At 51.4% G+C, this 21,864-nt stretch overlaps 5 protein-coding genes across 5 annotated transcripts; 2 read left to right on the plus strand and 3 right to left on the minus strand.

Annotated features, from left to right (window-relative positions):
- Positions 1-2,397: 2,397 nt before the first annotated feature.
- On the minus strand, positions 2,398-3,540 carry PFICI_11326 (uncharacterized protein; the record flags this gene model as incomplete). Its single annotated transcript, XM_007839907.1, has 1 exon — positions 2,398-3,540. The coding sequence occupies one exon, from the start codon at positions 3,538-3,540 to the stop codon at positions 2,398-2,400; it is 1,143 nt and encodes a 380-aa protein (XP_007838098.1).
- Positions 3,541-4,190: 650 nt separating this feature from the next.
- PFICI_11327 (uncharacterized protein) lies at positions 4,191-8,431 on the plus strand (the record flags this gene model as incomplete). The annotated part of the gene is made up of 4 exons (XM_007839908.1): positions 4,191-4,393; positions 4,482-5,416; positions 5,505-6,317; positions 6,369-8,431. The coding sequence occupies 4 exons, from the start codon at positions 4,191-4,193 to the stop codon at positions 8,429-8,431; spliced, it is 4,014 nt and encodes a 1,337-aa protein (XP_007838099.1).
- A 534-nt stretch (positions 8,432-8,965) lies between these two features.
- On the minus strand, positions 8,966-10,197 carry PFICI_11328 (uncharacterized protein; the record flags this gene model as incomplete). Its single annotated transcript, XM_007839909.1, has 2 exons — positions 8,966-9,670; positions 9,751-10,197. The coding sequence occupies 2 exons, from the start codon at positions 10,195-10,197 to the stop codon at positions 8,966-8,968; spliced, it is 1,152 nt and encodes a 383-aa protein (XP_007838100.1).
- Positions 10,198-14,386: 4,189 nt separating this feature from the next.
- PFICI_11329 (GTP-binding protein rhoA) lies at positions 14,387-15,500 on the plus strand (the record flags this gene model as incomplete). Its single annotated transcript, XM_007839910.1, has 5 exons — positions 14,387-14,454; positions 14,537-14,564; positions 14,863-15,060; positions 15,123-15,257; positions 15,342-15,500. 5 exons carry the CDS (start codon positions 14,387-14,389, stop codon positions 15,498-15,500), a joined length of 588 nt encoding a protein of 195 aa, XP_007838101.1.
- Positions 15,501-19,114: 3,614 nt separating this feature from the next.
- PFICI_11330 (uncharacterized protein) lies at positions 19,115-21,093 on the minus strand (the record flags this gene model as incomplete). The annotated part of the gene is made up of 4 exons (XM_007839911.1): positions 19,115-19,143; positions 19,224-19,796; positions 19,871-20,033; positions 20,098-21,093. 4 exons carry the CDS (start codon positions 21,091-21,093, stop codon positions 19,115-19,117), a joined length of 1,761 nt encoding a protein of 586 aa, XP_007838102.1.
- Positions 21,094-21,864: the final 771 nt, after the last annotated feature.

A 21,864-nucleotide genomic window follows, 5' to 3' on the forward strand; every position in this document is an offset into this window, starting at 1 on the left:
CCTTGCTCGTATGATCGATCGTCTCTCCAGGCTCCGGGGATTCGCAATCATGGCACGCAACGCCAAGTGGGAATTTTGGGATGCGGTGCCATCGCCTTGCTCACAGAATATCTATATAACATCCTGCACGGCTCAGTGATCGGCACCCGATGTCCTCCCTCTTTCCCGATTCTGCGCATAGAATCCTGTACGCCGCTGGTCCAGACCGACCCAAAATCACCACTGAGCATCTCTTGGTTACATCACATTGTTCTCCATTCTCCTGTCGAGGCAAGACAGCCGTGGATTATGATGAATAATGGCAATGTCAGTGCCATCCTGCCGACCACGCAGCGAGTCATGAATCATTCTTGACTTGGCTGCCTGCGGCCGTGTCTTGGGAATTTGATATTTGACAAGTTGACAACTAACACTTTAGAGCAAACGGCTTTAATTTTTAGCAGCTTCTCAAGCGTCAGATGGGCAATGCTCAATTCCAGTTGAGAGGTTTTCTCTTTAGCGCCGGATCCATCACAAAACGTCCAACAATTTTATTGCGGGCTCCTTGCAGGGAATGAAGGCGAAGCTGAATTTCTTGTCATCCGCCTGCCTGCCTAGATTTCTCGACAAGGAACCGCAGCGTAAGCATATACCAAACTTTGTTGTATCTGTGCAAGCCGAGTGTACTGGGATTGCCCGAGGATCAAAGAGCTCTTTGTTGTACAATGTATCACGGTATTGCGCAAGCCCTTTCTTTCAATTGTTATTACGATGGCCTCCGAACCGCGGTCCACCCCACGTGGATACTCACAAGAAGCTACGCTACATGTGCATAGCTCCCGACTGTGGTGGATAGGTAAACAGCGAATACTTGAACATGTCCTGGTTAGCCAGATCACGCGGGCGTCTCTTAGTTACTAGTTCCGTTCATGGCGACAAAAACCAACGCCAGACTTCTTCTCGAAGCCTGTCAAGTCAACGAACAATGCCGCGGCCAGAGGCGAGGAGGACGGTTCAATCTCGAATCTGCAGGTGGGGTATATACCCAATTTGTAGGCACGCCGACGTCATAACGCCCCGGAAATATTCGTCATAAGGTAACACCAACAGCAGCACGTCTCAATTCATCCTACCATAGTACACGCATGAACAGGGGGCCCAGTTACCCTGACCAACAGTCAGATATTGTCTACAGTGCAAAATCGCACAGTACACTACAGATTAATGATAGCTCCACATTGATAGGTCACAATCAAATGGCCGATTGCATCGCGGCTATGAATATTCCAGTCATATCATCAACTGCTCTCCCTTTCGACGCCGAGCTTTCGTGATGAATAAGTCCTGTAATCATTGTGCACATTTTTTGTATTCCAGCATCACTTCTTCCTAGGCAGCTAGTAGGACGCCAATTGCCAAAATATACTGGAACTTCTCAGCAATACTCCACTCCACGGCGATTCCCGACGGCCATGGCATTGGGCTTCCGAGCAGTTATATCACGGTTCCATGTTGTATGTGCCCAATCATAAGTCTGTACAATATAGGTCGCGCGAGGACACGAATGGCGCACAGCCCATATAAAAGAATACGAGAATCACGCCACAAAATGCATAAATTGATGGCTGTCTAGTTGTCAAAATAAAGGGTTCGATGTACTTTGCGACAAATTCCCCCCTGACGACCACCTTTCAAGCACGATCCTCCAGATCATCAGGGCAACAAAAGACTGTCAGCCAGCAGCATGGTTCTTTGCATACCCTAGAAAACACCGACAGTTCTTGGACGACGACCGTCAGCTCGTCGGTAATAAGCCAAGCCGCGATAAATAGCCTTATTTCCGGACCGAACTCGCTCCCTTTTTGGTGCTTGCTCGTTCGGAAAAAAGAATTTGAGGACATATATCACAGCTATGCATTGCATAGATGCAAATCTGCAGCTCCAAAAACCTGTTTTCGTTCTTCCTGAACCAACAGATGCCCAGTACCAGCATAACTCCACCTTGCTTCGCAGCTTGTATTGGCCTGTCGTATGTTTGATGTGTATAACATGACTTATGACAGTGGGCAAAAAAAGAAATACCGAGTGTATCATTCGCCGACTCCCAAGCCCGAGTTGCATTGTTGGCAGCACGCGTATGTAGCCAGCACAGAAAGCCTGCGTTTCCTACCGGCAATGCCACGTGCCGACTGCCCATTGCGATCCAGGCAATCCAATGACCATACAAAGATCAATCAGCACGGTCATATTCTTCCTGCTGATACGCCGCCTTTATCCCAATCCATGACTGATACACATACAATTTGCATATATTCTTCTATTCTGCGGAGGAGGAAAACAACGGAACAAATTTTTGTCCCCGTGAATGTTTTGAATCAAATCGTCGCAACAATGCTTTCAATTTGCGCTCATCATAGATCATAGGAGCACCTTTGAGGCAACGCTTAACAACCAAGCAGCATCGTTCCAACCACCTTCATCAGCCTTTGGAGGAGGTATTCGAGGTTCTGCGCCAGCCGCGACACCACCAAGCTGCCTGCTGCTTGACGTTCGAGAAATGAAAATCTCTCCCTCTTCTCCATCAGAATCTTCGCCTTCACCATTGTCAGACTCTTCTTGTTCCTCTACTGAGAAAAGAGACCAGCCAATCAAATTGCCCATCCAACCCGTGCCGGTGCTTTCACGCTTGACCAGCCTCCTGACGGTTGCCTCATCCGCCTGTGATGTATCTACTTCGATAGCTTCGAGTTTCTCGTCCAAGCCTACAAAGTCCGGGCCTTGAGTATATTCGTCGGAAATGAAAATCTCCTGGTTAAAGTAGCTTTCGTCTAATTGATCTCTGAGCGGCGACCGCGCAGTATTTCTGCTCCCTTTTCTGCTGTGCGAGCGGCTGCCCAGACGACTGCTGGGTTGTGTAGTAATTTCATCAATGGCCAGACTACCGCGACGGCTCTCACGTCGACTGGCCAGTTCTCTCTCTCGGGCCAGCTCCCGCGCATAGGCCTCTTCGTCGGCGTCCCGTAGTCCCGCGAGGCTGGTGGAGCTCTGGCGGGTGGCCAGCCAAGCCTGGCCCTTGGACTCGCGCATTTCCGTGCTGATCAGGGCCCCCGTCCGCAACATCCAGTCGCTGTCGTTGCGGTCCTCTATCGACAGTGATGTAGCTTCCTCTTTCCTCCGCCGCGATGTCGGAGTCAAGGCGCCCGTGCCTGAGCCTCTGTGATGATGCTGCTGTCCATGTCCTCCCGTGAAGCCCGCCAGATGCGAAGCCGATTTGCTCTTGCTCAGCACTTCGGGCTTGGGACCGTGCACCGAGGAACGGCGGCTACGGGAGCGTGCATCGATGGGAGAGCGAGACAACAACCTGGGCGTAGTGGGAGCAGATTTGCCCTGAAGGTAGGAGACATTGTACTCCAGTGGTGACGCAACGAACTCGGGCAGGGCGTCGGGATCTGTAAGGGGTAGCTTCGAGGTGAGGGGGGCCAAAGTCAAGTGGTTGAGATTGGTTGAGGAGCGGTTCTGTCTCCGAGCTTGGCTGGAATGCTGCTTATAGGCGACGTCCATGATGAAGTATTGTTTTTTTTCAGGCTGGGAATCTATTCCCAGACTATTAAAGTTGACAGTCGGTTTGAACTTCAATTGATGAAGAGATAAATTTGAATGCTGTTAGTAGTCAAAATAAATGGGACTTGTATTGAATTCCAAGACAAAGAAGAAGAAAACGATGGGGTCAAGCTCGAACGAGGTCGACAGATCTGGGGCAAGACGCCAATTTGATGGGGTGATGGGGAATTTTAGTGGCTGCAGATCGGTGACAGGGATAAAGGGAGAGGAGCTCTGGTCTGGGGCCGGGGAAGCTGAAAAGCTAAGGCCCTTTTCGGGCCCCTCGATGAGCTTCTGCCCAATGAGCATGGCGCCAACCACGTTGCTAAACTTTTTCGTGCTTCCGTCCTCCGCCGATGGAGGCCCTGGACTTTGCCTTGCCCAGGGTACATACCTAGGCCCGAAGAAAAAAACCACCTCGGACTGTGTGGGTACACCCCGTCATCGGCAATTCTCACAGTGCCAGGCCGCGCATCTCGCACCCGCAAAATTCTATCAGGCTTTTGCAGCCGCCAAGGCCAGTCAAGTGCTGTTTGTGCGGTATACTATCTGGGTATCACATGGTGGCCGCCACCAGAATAAATAGATAGATACACTCAAGATCACCAAGGATGCGCAACTTGAGGAGTATTCACTATGATGCCTGGCGGCCCCCGACCGACCAAGTCGGCGCCGAGCCTCCCACGGCCTGCTGTTGGGACCCGGCCAAAGACGAGGTCCTGGCCGCCTTTGGCCCCTCTGAGAAGGATGGCTACATCCGGCTGGTCAGGCTCTCGGAGCATGTGACTAGCGCAAAGCAAGAACACTCCAAGATGTAAGTTTCACAATACTCTTGCTGTCAGCTGGGGATTCTAGACCTTTTCAATCACGCGAGTGCATTTGCTCACACGACTATACTCTAGCGAACACAATCAGATCGCATCATGGGAGGCCCTCAGTCCAAACCCAGACCTCGAAGTGGACCGCATCGTGAGTCTACATCACTTTAGTGACACTCTGTCGTCTGTCTTGGTCCTAGAAGGAGGCGACATCGTGCTCGTCAAGGAGTACGATAATCCTGAAGATGGCGTCCATATTGAAATTATGGGCTCCATCGATGAGGGCATCACGGCCGCCAGCTGGTCTCCGGACGAAGAACTTCTGGCCATATCGACCAAGGCACAGACCGTGGTCTTCATGAGCAGGAGCTTTGAAGGCATTACGGATGCTACCATGACTGCGGAAGACCTCAAGTTGTCCAAGCAGGTATCCGTCGGCTGGGGTAAGAAGGAGACTCAGTTTCAGGGCAGAGGCGCCAAGGCGCTCAGAGATCCTACCATTCCCGAGAAGGTCGATGAGGGAGTCCTCAGCTCACAGGACGATGGGCGCGTCACAATCAGCTGGCGTGGTGACGGCGCATATGTGTCCATCAACACCACTGAACCCGGTAGCAGACGAGTTATCCGCGTTTATTCGAGGGACGGTGTCCTTGACAGCGTCAGCGAGGCTGTGGATGGCATGGAAGGAGCTCTAAGCTGGCGTCCATCGGGCAATTTGATCGCAGGTGTTCAGAGGAAGGGCAATGGAATCGACGTCATCTTCTTTGAGAGAAATGGACTCAGGCACGGCGAATTCCCGCTGCGGGCACTGGAGGGAAGAGATCTCTCAGTTGACCAAATTGGCCTCTCCTGGAACTCTGACTCTACTGTGCTTGCCATTACATTTGACGACCGGATACAGTTCTGGACCACTGGCAACTACCATTGGTACCTCAAGCAGGAAATCATTACGGGGAGCAAGTCGAAAGGCTTCGAATGGCACCCGGAAAAGCCGCTGCGTTTTACTCTTGCATTGACAGGTAAGCAATCATATATCGACTCTCTTCTTCATTCTTCGCCTACATTGTTTGTCTGTTCCTAGCATGGGTTGAATTAACCGTATTATAGACAAAATAATACTGGGCGAATATGTCTTTACCATATCTAGGGGGTCTCTTGCGCCACCATATGATCATGGAGCCGTTGCAGTCATTGATGGTAGAAACTTGAAAATCACCGCATTCAAAACGGCAAATGTACCACCCCCAATGGCCTTGTTTGAATTGGAAGCAAAGACCGCCATTGTTGATGTCAGCTTCTCTCCCGATCACACTTACATGTCTGTTCTTCACCAGTCTGGTGTGGATTTATACCAGTGGCAATTAAAGGGCCAAAGATCGTTGCGCCCGGATCTCAAGGCCTCTGTAATCTTCGATGCGCCGTTGTACGACATGACAGCACTGGTCAGCGCCGTAGATGTCAATGGAAGCGTCACAGTTCTAGGACATGGCCTCCATCCGGAACTACAACATTTTGCGTTTGACGCCTCATCCGGACTATTCGCCGCCTTGAATCGGACAAAGGCAGACTCCATCATAGGATTCTCGAGCTATCATGAGAATGAGCAAGAGTCGGGGCTCATTTTCCAAGACTACCGGCGCCGCTTTCACATGCTCCATACCGACGGAACTCATTCTGAATTCCTGCTCAGCCCTACAACGCCCCATCTCTCGGTCCAACTCCCCTGGTTCACACCCGTTCGAACTGAATCCACCCTGGGAAAAATTGCAGTGTACGGGTTGTCGAGAAACGGGCATCTATATGCCAACAACCGATTGCTGGTGAAGAACTGCACTTCGTATCTCGTTACACCCGACCATGTGATTTTCACAACGACCAATCATCTTCTAAAGTTCATCCACCGAACCGATGACATTGACGGTGAGCAATATGTTCTCCCTATGAGTACTAGGCCTGCTAACATAAACTCAGGCTTGGAAGTTCCCGCCGACGATCCTGAAAAGGATGAGAGATGCCGCAGTATGGAGCGTGGTGCCAGGCTAATAACAGCCATGCCTAGTAATATGAGTCTAGTCTTGCAGATGCCGAGAGGTAATCTAGAGACGATTTACCCCAGGGCTATGGTTGTTGCTGGAATCCGCCAATTGATTGATGAGAAGAACTATGGCCGAGCTTTCACCTACGCCAGAACTCAACGGGTCGATATGAACATTCTCTACGACCATCAACCACAGCAATTCCTCGAAAACGTGTCCCTTTTCCTAGAGCAATTGGATGATATCACATATGTCGACCTTTTCCTCTCTGCTCTCCGGGAAGAGGATGTTACACAAACCATGTACGTCAACACGAAGCCTACCAAGGGGCAAGAGAACTCGCTGCAGAATGGTATCGAGATGACTTCTACCACAACTCCGTCAACGTCATCCAAAGTCAACACCGTTTGCGATGCCGTTCTAGAAAGCTTGAGGGCTTGCAAGGCTATTGACAATGGTACACTGCAAAACATTATAACAGCAAATGTGTGCAAGAACCCGCCAGCCCTGGAGGACGGGTTGTTGGTGGTTGCTAAACTGATGCAAGAAGATGAGCAGCTGTCCGAGAAGGCAGTTGAGCACATTTGCTTCTTGGCTGATGTCAACACACTATACGATGAGGCCCTTGGTTTATACGATCTGGATTTGGCACTGCTCGTGGCACAACAAGGACAAAGAGACCCCCGAGAGTACCTCCCCTTTATGCAAGATCTGCACCAGCTCCCTGATCTTCGCCGAAAGTTTGCCATTGACAACCACCTGGCGCGGTATTCCAAGGCACTGGTACACTTGCAGTCCCTCAACGCCCACGAAGAAGCACATGAGTATACTGTCAAGCACTCGCTCTACGCTGACGCACTGAAGCTTTATCGATATGATGCTTCCAACCTGGCCATCATCACCCGTCTCTACGCCAAGTTTCTCGAGTCTCGCTCCCGCTTTCGTGAGGCCGGCCTCACATACGAGTCTCTGCAGGACTATGCTGCTGCGACGCGCTCTTACCGCGCGGCTGGCGTCTCGTGTTGGCGTGAGGCGTTGTTCACGGCTTCACTGCAGCAACCTGCACTCTCCACAGAGGCACAAGCAGACCTGGCCACGGCGCTCGCCGATGCGCTGTATGAAGCCAAGGATTACGCAGGTGCTGCCACCATTCAGCTCGAGCATCTCGCAAGCATCGAGACGGCCATTCGGTTCCTCTGCAAGGGCTATCAATTCGCCGAGGCTCTGCGCCTGACGGCTCTGCACGGCCGCCAGGATCTCTTGGAGTCCACCGTCGATCCCGGCCTCGCCGATGCTCTGGGATCCTCGACCGAGTTCCTGGCCGACTGCAAGGCTCAGCTCCGCGCCCAGGTTCCCCGCATCCTGGAGCTCCGACGCAAGGCGGCCGAGGACCCCCTGGCCTTTTACGAGGGCGAGCGAGCCGGAGGTGCCGACATCCCCGACGACGTCTCGGTCGCGGCCAGCTCGCGCGTCAGCACGTCGGCGTCCCTGTTCACGAGGTACACGGGCAAGGCCGGGTCCGTGGGCACGGTCGGCACGGGCGTGTCGAGGGCCACGAGCAAGAACCGCAAGAGGGAGGAGAAGAAGCGGGCCCGCGGCCGCAAGGGCACCGTCTACGAGGAGGAGTACCTGGTCAACTCGGTGCGGCGGCTGGTGGAGCGCGTCGAGGCGACCAAGGCCGAGATCGAGCGCCTCGTGTTTGGCCTGGTCCGCCGCGGCATGTTTGAGCGCGCCCGCACCGTCGAGGCCCTCATGCTCGAGGTCCTCGAGGGCTGCAAAAAGGCTGTCGGCGAGGTCTTTCCGCAGGCGGCCCAGCAGCAGCAGGACAAGCAGGCGGGGGCCGAGGAGGCAGGCGATGCCGAGGGTGTTGTTCCTGGCGAGGAGTGGAGACCCATGGGTGCCGATGCCGTACTGGCTGGCAATCTCGAGCAGAAGTGGAGGACGCAGCCGCCGCCAGCGGTGACCGCCATGGAGAGATTGAGTCTACTAGGTAGTTGAGAAGGTTTTTGATAATAGACGAATTAAAAGAGCAAAATATGATTGAAATTCTTTGGTCAAAATTCATGCGTGACACCGTCTACAAGCAAACGGTATAAATGAACATGAATCGAGGAACAGCCACGATGAAACTCTTGAGTCTATGTTGCTGAACGATCCGATACGTATACTCGGACTTAATCCGGAGTCTACCAGTTAACCATTGCCAAGTCTCGCGAGTATCAGTCTTCTCGTAGGGCTGAGATATTTGGCTACTATGTCTCGAGCGAGACCCTTCAAAAGACATCTGGAACAAGTCCCCCGTGTCTCATTCAATTTGACACATTTTGGAGCAAGACAGATCTCGGGCTGTACTGGTGAGGATTGAAGTATGCTTTCTCATTATACAAGGTACCAGATTGGTCGTTTTGTCTCGTTTTAGGCGGGATCTCCGTCTTATTTACAAATATGGTACAATTCATGCCCACCACATCTCTACAGCCGGTTTACGATTTTCTTCTCATGATTCCTCCCCCTTCACCTCGTCATCAACTTTTACGACGAAGGTGGTTGTGTAGGGGCTTCGGCACTTGACTCGGGCGGTATTGACGATGCCGAGGGAGCAGTAGCAGCAATATCGCTAACACCGGCTGCGTTGAGCGTCCTCTCCCGGTTCTTGGCAATAACCCTGCCAATCTGCTCGAGCATCTCGGCCGTCAACCTCGGCTTGCCCTTCTTCTTCTTGCTGTCGCGCGTGGCGCGGTGGAGCTCCTGCAGCGGCGTGCGCATCGAGTCCATGAGGTAGACGCGGTCCTTTTCGGCCTGCTCGGCCGCCTCGCGGGCCGCAATGTACTCGGGCTCGTGCCGGGTACGGAAGCGCGAGTACTTGTTGCGCAGCTCGTCGAGCACAACCTCGGGCATGGGCGGACGCAGCAGCGTGGGCACAAAGGTGCGCTCCTCGACGTCGATACGCAGCGTGTCGATCTTGTGGTCCACGGCCTCCTTCTCCTGCCGCTCCGGCCACGGGATCGTCACGTTGAGGCCGGGCACGACGCGATCCCACTGCGACATACCCGTCACCTTGTCGAGCATGAAGTTAGAGTGTCGCAGCTGGTTGATGATGACGTCTTTTGTCTCATTGGTTTTTGGATCGCGGATCGGGTGAACTAGCCGGACGGCCGAGATGGGGATTGGGAGCTCGATGTTGATGGCTGGGGGCTTTCCCTCGCCCAGTAGGGCTATTGGCATCCGCACATTTGACTATCATTTTGTTGTCAGTCTCCTGGACCATGTAGCTAGCTAGTACCGAAACACCAAGGAGATGGAATTGGTTCGCCTACCTTGTTGAGACCCTCAACTATGACCTCCATCTTTTCCTTTTGCAAATTTGTGATCTTGCCAATCTGGCCCTTATCCGGTCCCTCGAGCAGCACGACCCGATCGCCCTCGACGAGGTTCAAGTTCTTGGCGCCGCCCAGCCAGGCGCACCGGGCCTCCTTCTGGTAGTCCTTCAAGTTCATGGACGTCTGGTACCGGGCCTCGGAGATGGCGCCGTGGACGCCGCTGCGCTCGCCAATGTTGACATTGGGGGCATTGGCGCCGAGGTTCCAGTCGTCCTTGATCGCCTGCTTGGCCCGGCCATAATCCTCAGCTAGTTGTGCCCTTTGGTATTTGACCTCGTCCCGCTCCGAGAAGCGCTCCTTGTTCCAAGCCTGTCGGTCCCGCCCGGCCTTGCGCTTGGCCACGACGCGCTCGGCCGTGGCCACACGCTTGAGAATCTTTTGCATGTTTCTTGTTCTTCTCTTGTCCCAGGGAAGAAGCCGCCTCTTGCTCCGGTCTCTGTATTGTGGGGTGTCCCGAGGGGGGTGAAGGCAGACGGGCCAAAGGCGATATCGAAAATGCTCGTCGGCTGCAATGCCCGTACGTTGCACCTGGGGCCAAAATTTTGGGAAGCTTGAAGCTAGATGCGCAGGGGCCCGGAACCTGACCTGATTAGGCGCTCTATCGGATAATCTTGCTACCGCCATTGGTTGTTTGCAGTATTTGGTCCCACTATTTTCTGGTTGCTCCAATGGGGGAGATTCAATGCTATTGAGTACTGAGCAGCATTGATTGAATTCATTGGCATTATTGCATACATTAAACACCAAGTATGGTATTTGAATCTATCATACAAATATGAAATCAATCGCACGGCTAATTGACTACATTTTCAAGATTTGTTGTTGGAAAATTTTAGAGACCTCCATTCATGTGACTTTTGCCCTGCAGTTATGCTGAATTCCCTGTATTCCGAAAGTACAGGTTGGAAGAGTGCGAAATGTTTGTGACACTTCAGTACCTGCTCATGGCTAATCAATAAGATCTTCTGACGCAAGGCAGAGAGCAGTACCAAGACTCAGGTCGTCGGATAATTGAATTATATCGGCTAGGGTTGACAGGTGGAATGATTTAGAATGTAATCATATTCACTTGCAGACATGTTGAATATTTGACTTATTGTAGATAGAAGGCACGGTTCCGTCTAGTAGCTGGCAAGCGAATTCATGTCTGAAATCTGAGATCTGAAAACGCCGCTCGTAGTTCATTGAGCACTGCTCAGTCTCTTTGTTCTTGAGGCATTCCAGGAAGTTCCCAGTCCGTAGAAGCAGTTGAGACTTGACGATCATTTCAAGGACCCCCCGTTAGCTAATGTAGATGGTCGTCATTTAAAGGTCGGGGGTGCTAGCTTGATTATAGATCGGTTTCAGAGGCTTGGCTTCCGCCCGTTTGAAGCCCTTTAGTAGGTGTAATACGCCGACTAAAGAGCGAAACCGAGGCAAAGAGACATCGAATGGGGGAAGAAAATGAAATGGTTCCCTCCTTCGCTCGTCAAGAAACCACGCGTCAATTCAACGTCAAAGAATGAATAGGGCTGCAGAAACTGTCACTGGTTGACGACCGTCATACCGTCCATCTACACTAGATACGTTGACAAGTGGCTCAAGCGCCTAGCTCAGCCTCCACAACCGGACCTGATGTTATTAGACGTGGGGCCGTCGTAAATACAGTAGGAGCAGACCATGGTCAAGAAAGAGCCAAGAGACAAGACGTGCGAGCAATGAGAAATGACGGGTGACCCGACGTTGTGTGTTTTTTCAACTCCTCTCCAACACTCTGGTCAAGCCAGTACTCCAGCACTAGAACAGCTGTGCCACCATCGCGTAGCTGGCTTGGCTGGAGAATGCCGCGATCAGCGTGAGGCTCGTGTAGCCGACCCTGGGCAATCGGGGCTCGGCGAGAGACTCAGCAGCAGCTCCCGGGCAGTGCTCAAGGTGCTTGCTGTGCTGTGCTGAGAGGGAGGATCGATTCTTCTGCACCCTCCACCCCCCCTTCCCCAACATTGATGCACTTGTACCCATCTACATAGTAGTTAATAGTTCATATCTTTTATGTCAGCGCGCCTCCAAGGTTGAAGCCTCAGGTGACTTTGACGAACCAACCAAAGAGGAGGGTCCTTCTCTGCTCTTTGTTTGTGCCGTAAATAAGGTGTTTCTGATCCACCTAGAGACATGTCATATATGTAGGTACATATCCAACTATCTCCGGATGGGTGATTATGACCGGCTGATTTCCGTTACAGGTGGATCAGATATGCAGCGAGGGTCTTGGTGGTTGTCTTCTAGTCGTAGATGCCAGAAGACGCGTCCGGGAAGAATGGAGAAGAGATCCGCCAAACGGCCTCGGATGCGGGTATCGATTGGGTGTGTGTAGGCAGACATGTCTATGCTCCTATGCAACGGCCAGATAGGTGGTAGTATTGGCATATATGATGGGGTCAAGCTTGCTTGCACTTGCATGTGTATCACACACGTAGGTGACAACGCGGGATGCTCCGTATGCATCACCGAAAGAAAGCTGTAAGCATAATGAAGCATACATGGCACGAGTGTGAAAAGGTATAAATGTACTCTGTAGCCAGCAACCACAAAGAAAGTTGTACATGACAGAGTGCGACCAGGGATGAGAAGATCATACCGTACGTGGTAGTTTAAGTCAGGCACTCGGCAACACAGGCCAGGAGGCCAGACCTGTGGGCGGCTTTGGCAAAGAAAGCTTGACTTGCGTGGAGGCCGCCCCCTTTGTCTCGGACCAGAGACAGGAAAACCGGCAACTTTTGAGATGTGCTTTGTTCCGAAAAATAAAAATCCCAACGGTAGTAAAGGGTCAGGAAATGTCAATTTAGATTCATTAGTGGATGAAACCACCCGTAAGACGCGTGTCTTGCAGTGGATCATTGGCAGTACCAAGGGATTGGCAACGCCTATGTTTGTCAATGGTTGGTGACAACGGGACAAGGCACTGTGTTCAGTTGAGTAGGAGTGCCAGTAGGTGACAGGGCAGGACAGGATAGGGCAATTCAGACGCGGGCAGTGCCAGCAGGTAGCTGCTGCTGCTGCTGCTCCTTGCGAAGGGGGAAATGACTGTTTTGGGCGGCCTGTTTACGGCCTCGGGCAATTGAATGACGGGGTGTCTTTACTGATCGCCAACTGGTGGTAGGACGTTAGTTGATGCGTGCGTACCTAATTATGGTAGCTGGGTACTAGTTCTGGGAACCACGTTTGTAGGACTGGCGTTGTGACTGATCAGGACCATGAGACCGATTGTCACATTTTATGGGCCGCTAGACTAGCTATCATGTATGGGCTGTTCTGATAAAGAGAAAGAAGGATGTATGACAGACAAGAAATTGGTCAAGAGTGATAGGAATAGTAAAGTGACTACATTGCTTAGAAGTTTGACGCAACAATTGTGCTATTTCAGGGCCAGACAGACAACATGGAAAACAAGGTCGGTTCGTTTGTTGATATGATGAATCCAGTAAGTGTAGGTAATTCGTAGTTCAAGATAGGTTAGACGAATTAGAGGTACCTACGACCAGACCTAACTACTTGGTTGAGGCATGTACCTCGCCAACCAGATGCAGTAAACGGGGAACTTTTCAAGGCAGTCAATCAATCAATAGGACGCTCGTTTGTGTTGGTCGGCGTCCTGTTTTCAGTTTAGTCGTCGTCCCCCATGACAACAAAAACAACAACAGCGCCGTCTGTTTTTCGGGTTTGTACACCTCTGACGCAAGATAAGTGTTCATATGCGATTAAGAAGAAGAAGAAAAAAGAACACACCAAATGATGCAAGGAAATAGAGAGAAAGTGAACCCTCCCCCGGGAAAAGAATAGGGAAACTATGCCAGCCTCAATCCTGGGGCAATGCAAGCCAGCAGGCTCATTCGAAAATACCGTGTAGGTCAACAATGTTGGTACATTCAAACTTTGGTAGTGTAGGGGGCAGTAGGACGCTACATTTTGAGTGCGTTGGCCTATTACGGGTGCTGTGTCTCTGCTCGTAACCTGGCTGTCCTGGTAGATTCCTGGCCAACTAATTTTTTTTTTAAGAGCTGCGAGTGCCTGACCAAAGACCCTCCCTCCCAGTCTTGTCAGTTCCCAGTCCGTTTTTCCCCCCAAATCTGATTTGATCCCTCCCACCCAAACGACGACTTGAACCCCCCCGGTCCAACCTAAGGTAGCCAACCCAGTCCCAAGTCCCCATTCAATTCCCAGTCCATCCACGCTGCCTGCAGCCAGCCCAGCCCAAAAAGCACTGACCTACCTGCTCTGCTTCCTTGCCTGGCCTGACCCGACATTTGCTCCTCTCCTTGTCGTCAATTGCAGCATCGCCCTGGAACCTTTCTTCTCTTCACACTTTCTCCCATCTTTCTCCCCATCTCAACGACAACAACCAAACCATCTCTACTTCTCTCGTTTCCATCAGCGACACAGAGGAGTCTTATTATCACTCGCGATCCCGACGGTACATACCTCTTTTACGAAGCCCCGTCGACTTGTTCTCTTTTTTGAATACTAATCTAATTGATTAGTATCTTGCAGCCTCGAGCTTCTGTTCCTTCTCTCCCCTTAATCGCACAACACATCCACAATGGCTGAGATCCGCCGAAAGTTGGTCATCGTCGGTGACGGTGCCTGCGGTAAAACTTGTTTGTTGATGTACGTCGTCTCGCGATCTCTTCTTGCAACGCAACGTTTATCCGTCTTCCCTCTCGACCGCTCTACTGACTCTCTCCAATAGTGTCTTCTCTAAGGGCACCTTCCCCGAGGTAAGATAACGAAGCTCAACCCTGAATGCCTGCCTGTCTGCCTGCCTGCCGCCTACGTCCTCCCGATCCTACCTGTTTATCTGGCCTGCCAAGCCCTCAACGCCCGCCTCATACTGCAACAGAGGCACAAACTCACCACGGCCATCAACTCTATCTGCTCTATTTACCGCGACGCCTTTCACAAAATCCACCATCGCCGCCGCCCCGTCTCACCGGCGACCCCCGTCATTTTGAAATTCAATTCCATTCTTTCGCGCGCCTTGCATAAGCACGCCAAATTAACAATACATCCTCACAGGTCTACGTCCCCACCGTCTTCGAGAACTACGTCGCCGACGTTGAGGTCGATGGCAAGCACGTCGAGCTAGCTCTTTGGGATACGGCTGGTCAAGAGGATTACGACCGTCTCCGACCTCTCTCATACCCCGACTCCCACGTCATTCTCATCTGCTTCGCCGTTGACTCGCCCGACTCGCTTGACAACGTTCAGGAGAAGGTCAGTTTACCGATAACGCCGAAGATGATAAGCCTCTTCATACTGACACGTGCCAAATATAGTGGATCTCCGAGGTTCTGCACTTCTGCCAGGGTCTCCCCATCATCTTGGTTGGTTGCAAGAAGGATCTGCGACACGACAACAAGACCATCGAGGAGCTTCGCAAGACCAGCCAGAAGCCCGTTTCTCCCGAGGAGGTAAGCCATGCACTCGCCATCTCGAGATCTATCCCCCGTCATTTGCGTCTAGTGCTAACCAGGTCTTTTCCAATCTGTGTGTAGGGTGAGGAGGTCCGCAAGAAGATTGGCGCCTACAAGTACCTTGAGTGCTCGGCCAAGACCAACGAGGGTGTCCGGGAGGTGTTTGAGCACGCTACGCGCGCTGCTCTTCTGTCCCGCAGCTCCAAGAAGGGCCACAAGGGCAAGTGCATGATCCTATAAACGGTCAACCATGCAATTTTCATACCACCCACATCGTCGGCGTACCCTTGTAATATATCGTCATCTTTCCCAGTTCACCATCGGGCTCTTGCGTGCTTCGATTCTCGGATGATAACGGTGTCTCTACGATGGCATGACGGTATCACCAATGGGGAGCTGGGGCGTTGTGCATCATTGGTCAAGGCCGGAGTTTGATTCGTCTACCGGATATCTGCTTGCTGCCGGCGTGCTGCTTTGGACAGAAGGATGTTCTCATTGTCACTGCTCCTCTTTTCTAATAACGTCGAGGGGGTGGTGGACCAGCCCGGATACTTGGTAAACACGGAGGGTCAGTATGTGGTGACTGCCCCTGGTCCTACAGCCACTGCTGCTACTACTACTTCTGCTATTACTATCACTGGAAAGGGGACGAAGCAAGGTAGAGAGTGGCGGTTGTTTTTTTTATTTTTTCCTGTCTCACAGGCGCTTAGCCGTCTGCAGTCGCAGGGAAAGGGGGGGTGGGTGTCATCTTTTGGTGGTGAATTGGGGTCCGTCTATTGTTTTGCAATCCGTATTTGTGTGTCAAGACTGGCGAGCCATGGCAAATCCTTGAGAATACGGCTATATCATAAATCTTTCTCCTTTTCCTGCTAATCATTCATGTTCTGAGTTTGATTTCAATGGTCTTGTTTGCCCTTCTTTTTCCTTTTATCTAGACTCACATGGTGTGGTGAACATTGTTATTGATTCACGGATGAAAATGACATGCTCCAGTTGTGTATTCTGATTGTTACCTCGTTTGCCATGTTTGCACTACATATCAGGTCTACACAGCGCAGTACGCGAATAGCAATTATTAGCAGCCTCTCCTACGTAATTGCGAATGCCTAGATTGATGTTCTGGGGTTGTGCCATGCAAGGAGGCGTAATAAGGACCAGTAAGTCCTTGCCTAGGTATAGCCCGTCATAATAATCTTCCGGTGGTCAGTCATGCTCGACACGACATCACACGAGCATATAGGCCACCACTTATACAATCTATACAACAGCACATGGTGGCACACGTCTTCAGAAAACAGGACTTGCTATAAGATTTCAAGGACTACTGAGAACGATTGTATTGGCAGACTAATGAGGCGATACAGGGAGATCAAGTCCTACAGAGACTTGCACATGAGTCATATCAAAGACGTGTAGTGGGTAGTCCTCAACAACCACATACCATCCGTCACCAGAATGAACACGCAAGAAGGGGACAGGGATGAATGAAAGACTTTGAGAAACGAGTGGTTTGTCCCCTATAGACGCAGGACCATTTCATCGATTTCCTGTTCCTTGCTGATACGCCGCCCACCATGCCAGAAGAAAATGCAAACCACACACCCTCTCCCTTTCCTGCTCTCAACGCCTTCTCACTCCCAATCACCAACGATCACACCAACTCAACAAGAAACTCCTCGCCAATGCTCGATATGCCTTTGAAATTTGCAACTCATTCGGGAAGCTCCGTAGGACTGGTGCTTCATTATTGAGACATGATTGACTGTCGTGTCTCTTACTGGGGGCAAGACTGTTGACGATGAATTCCTGATTAGCATGTTGGACTTACTCAAGCAGACAAGGCCGTAGAGGATTTTTGAATAATGAATCAAGCATGATTAATCCCAAAGAAGAAGAAAATCATGACCAGGGAAACACAGCAATGCATGTCCTAGAGTCAAACTCATCCCCAAAGAAAGGCCCACCACGGCTTGACTGGGGGAAACATTGCGTGATGCTCCAAAGTAACTCTTCAAATGGGAAACAAAGGAGGTGGCTACTTACGGCACCGCAGGAGCTGCAGGACTTGGTGGAACCGCCTATAGGAGCACTCGGAGTTAGTGGACAGTGAAATCCGGAAGAAGGAAGAGGGGTTTGGTAGGACAGGCGCAAAAAGGAGCGCTCATGGAATATGAATCATGTTTTCGAGAGGAAAATGTGTCCTCGTTTGTCCAAAAAAAGACCAGATAGGTAAGGAAGTAAGAGACATACTGAAGCTGGCTCCGCACTTGGGGCAGGCGCTGTTGTGCATTTTGAAAGTTGGTTGTGGTTTCAAAAGTCGGGTGACCTAGCTATATCTACAGTCAGATAAACATGGTATCAACAGCACTTGTTCACTTCTCGATTCATCAAGTGGAGAAGAAGAAGAAGAAACGGAGCGAGGTATCGCGCAGAGGCCGACTCTGTAGAGTCTCTTTTCGGTTTTGAGCAACCCAGTGAATGGGCGTGAAATGAGACTCTCTCCAAAGAGAAAGGAAAGCTCATCATGCCCATGAAGCAAGGAACCTTTGATCCCCAAGCGAGATACGAGGATAGCACACAACCATGGAAACTTACAATTTGTTGATTATATTTGGATCTTTTGGACGCAACGTTGTGAACAGAGAAACAGAGATGCAAGTCTCAGCAGGGGTGGGAGAAAAAAAGAGGTGCGAAACCCCCCATCTTATTATATATACTTACAATGTGGCCCCCATAAGCGGGGTATAGCGAAACCACTATCATGTGTTTGAACAAATACAAGACACCACACGCACAGCACACAGAGACAGAGACAAACAAGACGAATGCGCATGCGGCGGTCATGGAAATCCACTTTTAAAAAAATACTTGGGTACACTTATCCCACTTGGAATACGACCTACTTAGGTACATGAACCAAGCCCACCCACATATCCATACTCTCTGTCTGACCATGTCACTTATGAGAGAGGACCAAAAGAAAATGGTCAAGACAATTGGTGGTAGATAGGTCTCAAGAAAAAAGGATCCCGCCGGCCGCCCCCCAATTCGAGCGAATGACGATGATTGGGGGGGAGGGGGATTGATTGCTGATAATGTACATACATTATAGCGCCCGCAAAGGGGTCAGCAGGTTCGTCTAGAGTCGAAACCCCCCCTCTGGTTGGAGTCGGGTGCTGACCAAAACAACATACTAATGCATCTTTACTGGCCCACGCCGCGCCCGAGTTCCAGGCAGAGACAGGAAGAAAAGGCGGAACCCCCCGCACCCTCTCAAAGAAGAGGAAGAGACAGAGACCCTTTTTCCTCACATGCTCGCTCACATGGGGAATCTGCGGATTTGGGGCCAACTGGGTGCTTGGTGAAATAAGGCAACCCGGGTATCTACGTAGCTGATTTGGTTTCCCACGGCATCATCCGGTCCAACCCATCAATTACGATACGCACATTTTGTACACTTGTACGGGGCGTCGGCTTGTCAGGCTGACTTTTAGGCCGTCGGGCGTCGTCACGGTTCCCAAGATAATCAATGGATAGGTTGATCAGCCAGGCAGAAAAGCCGAAAACGATATGCATGACAATGATCAACCTGGGCTCGGTTTCGGAAACCAGAGATTCTTGCCAAGTCTGAAGAACACCTTTGCCTACCTAGCTGTGTACATTCAGTGAGCTCAAGACGCCCGAAATATGCCAATACAGTAGAACTCCATTTGAATTTTTCGCCTTCTATGCTATGCTTGTATGGCCTTTTTGATCTGAAGCTGCCCCTTGCAGCTCATCAGAGGTAAGAACTCTATGCAAAAATGTAACATGGTTATAGTGATACAAAAAGTGCTACACTCGAGTACAGTACTTTACATGCACTTGACGGGATCTCCGCCGCCTGGGCCAGCAAAGTTAGCAACAATATACCATGTACAAAAGGCCAATGTGACCTGATGGAGCTAGAATCATGTCACTTACCAGTTATCATCTTGCCCACGGCTTGGAAAAGACTGATTGCCATGACCACGCATCCAAAAACTACCACCACCCACGCAACGTACGTCTTCCAGCTTCGACTGCTCAGCTTGATGTAGCAGAGCGGTGGTAGGATATACGCAAGAGCACAAGCACTCGTGGCGCCGACGAGCTCAAAGACGACACCCAGGTCGCAGGTAATAAGACTAATGGTCATGGCGCTGACCACGAGCGCGGAACTGAAAATAAGGTGCAGGTTCATGTTGAAGGGCTCGCCGGGGAACCAGTAGTTGAGCATGACCTCGCGGCACACGAAAGCCTCGAGGGGCAGCGTCGTCAACATGTTGAGACCAAAGCAGAGGCGGGCAATGTTGACCATGGAGTTGTCGGAAGCAAAGTTGTTGAGCACGTTGCCCTGCGTCTTGTCGCCAAAAGTGAGAAAGCCCACCAGTGCGACGAGCATACACGCTGCCATTGATACGCCAGCGCTGTAGTGCGTCACACGAGCAAAGCGGTCAATCGTAGGAGTCTTTAGGGATCCATAAATGAGAAGTGAGTTGTGGTGACAGACAAATGCTGTATAAAAGTCAGTTTTCTGTTCAATGGCAACTATTCATGTCTTCTTTGACAGGGGAGCTTTCAAGACGAACCAAATGATATGACACCAATGGCCTGGAATATGCCACCATTGACTGTCAAAAGAGGCGTGCTGAATGAACCTCTGTCCTCTGACGGCACGAGTGCTCCTTGCACGACGACTGTAACCAAGATGATCAACATGCTGATCAAGGCGAATGTGCTCGCTTTCGCCAACTACAACACCCTGTTAGCTCTCTGGAGTCATTTTTCATCGGACCAAGTCATCATCACCACTTACCTTTGCGATATCTCTATATAACGTTAGGGGATAGCTGACCCCCATGATAAAAACAGCTATGACAACCCTTCGATCCGCGAGCAGGCCCAGCACCGGCCAGGTACGGAGGCCAGGGAAGACGGCCTCGAGCACGTGGGGTATGCTGTCGCCCACGACGACACCGAAAGCCACCATGCCGCCAAAGGCAAAAGCCCACTGGGCAATGGAGATGGCAATGAGGCCGGAGCGGCCAAAGCAGTGCTCGACGGTGCCCTGGAAGCTGTTGGCGCCGCTCAGCTTGCTGTTGACGACAATCAGGCGAATGGTCCAGTCGACGACGATGGTCAGGCCGACGAGCAGCACGATGCCCGCGAGGAGTCCCGCGTTCCGGAAAGCGTACGGCTGCCCAATGATGCCCGCCCCAATGATGCTGTTGGCCATGTTCATAAAGGCCGAGCGCATGCCCGACTTGGGCCGCGACTGCTCGGCCGCGTGCCACGAGTGTACGTCGTCCTCGGTGCCCCAGCTATTGGCGACCGTCACCGAGGGCGCCTCAATGTCCGTCAGCAGCGGCAGCCGGGACGTGTCGCGCCCGCTAGCCGGGCTGTAGAAGCTCCCGCCATCATCGAGGGGGTCGTGCTCGCCCAGCTCCATGTCGTCGTCGCCGCGGCCGCCGTCTCCTTCCTCTTCGCTGCGTCGGCGCCCGCCGTGTCCATTGGCCGGGGGTGGTATGTTGGTCGGCGTCAGATCAAATCGTACTCGATTCGGCGTCCTTGGGGTCCGCGGCGTGCCGTTGCCATTGCTTTTCGCAAGCGCCGAATGCGGCTCGCCCGCCGCGTGCTGGACGAGCAGGTCGTCCTGTTCATGGCCGGCCTCGTCGCCGTCGTGGTCGGTTGAGAAGGAGAGGAGTCCCTGCTCCTCTTCGTTTTGTGATATTAAAGCATTATTGCTGCTGGTGTTGGTATTCTGGCTGCCCTGCTCTCTGCGAAGAGCGCCCGGTGTCCTGGCCTTGGCCATTGTGTTTACCTCGTCGGCATTTTGTGGCGGTCCGGCCTCGTGGGAAAAGGGGTATTTGGATGAGCTCTCTGCTCAAAATCTTTGCTCAAAGCTGCTTCTATCCTCTTTCAAGAAGATTGGTTAGGCCAGCTGGGTGGAATTGAAAATGCTCGTGTTCACTCCCAAAAAAGAATGTATGTTGGTAGTATCCAAAGGTATGCGTTGTTGTAAGCTGTCGATAAGCGGCGCTATCGTCAGCTGATGGAGGGAGGTACGTACCGATCCTTCAGGGGCCAAATCCGCTAGAATTTAGAAGGAATCAATCCCTTTGTCCACCCCCTGAATTATTACGAGGCGAGGCGAGGGGGGAGGCGAGCTGCCACCCACTGTAATAAAAAGCTAGTGGGTACCAAGTACGGAGTATAGCGTATATCAACGGGGCTGCGCTAAGCACTTAGCATCAATTCAACTATACGCAATATGTCATTTATGAACGGCTCTTGTAGTATACTGATTTCAACCTGATTCATCAAGACTATATTATATACTTTGAGTAGCATAATATAAACCAAAAGTAATCCGTTATTTTGCAGTATCATGTGGCTCGAAAGGCAGCAAATGAACAAGATGAGGGGGGAAAGAAGAGCAACAAGCGAGTCGGTCCGAGGAAGCAAGGCGAAATGTGTTTAAACAAAGCAAATGGTTATCCTATACTCATTCTAATAACTACCTAACCTAGTAAATCATTCCCATCGCTAAGCCATTCCCATATATATATCGTAATCTCGTATA

Source organism: Pestalotiopsis fici, assembly GCF_000516985.1.
Source record: "Pestalotiopsis fici W106-1 unplaced genomic scaffold PFICI_Scf_8, whole genome shotgun sequence".
Lineage (NCBI taxonomy): Eukaryota > Fungi > Ascomycota > Sordariomycetes > Amphisphaeriales > Sporocadaceae > Pestalotiopsis > Pestalotiopsis fici.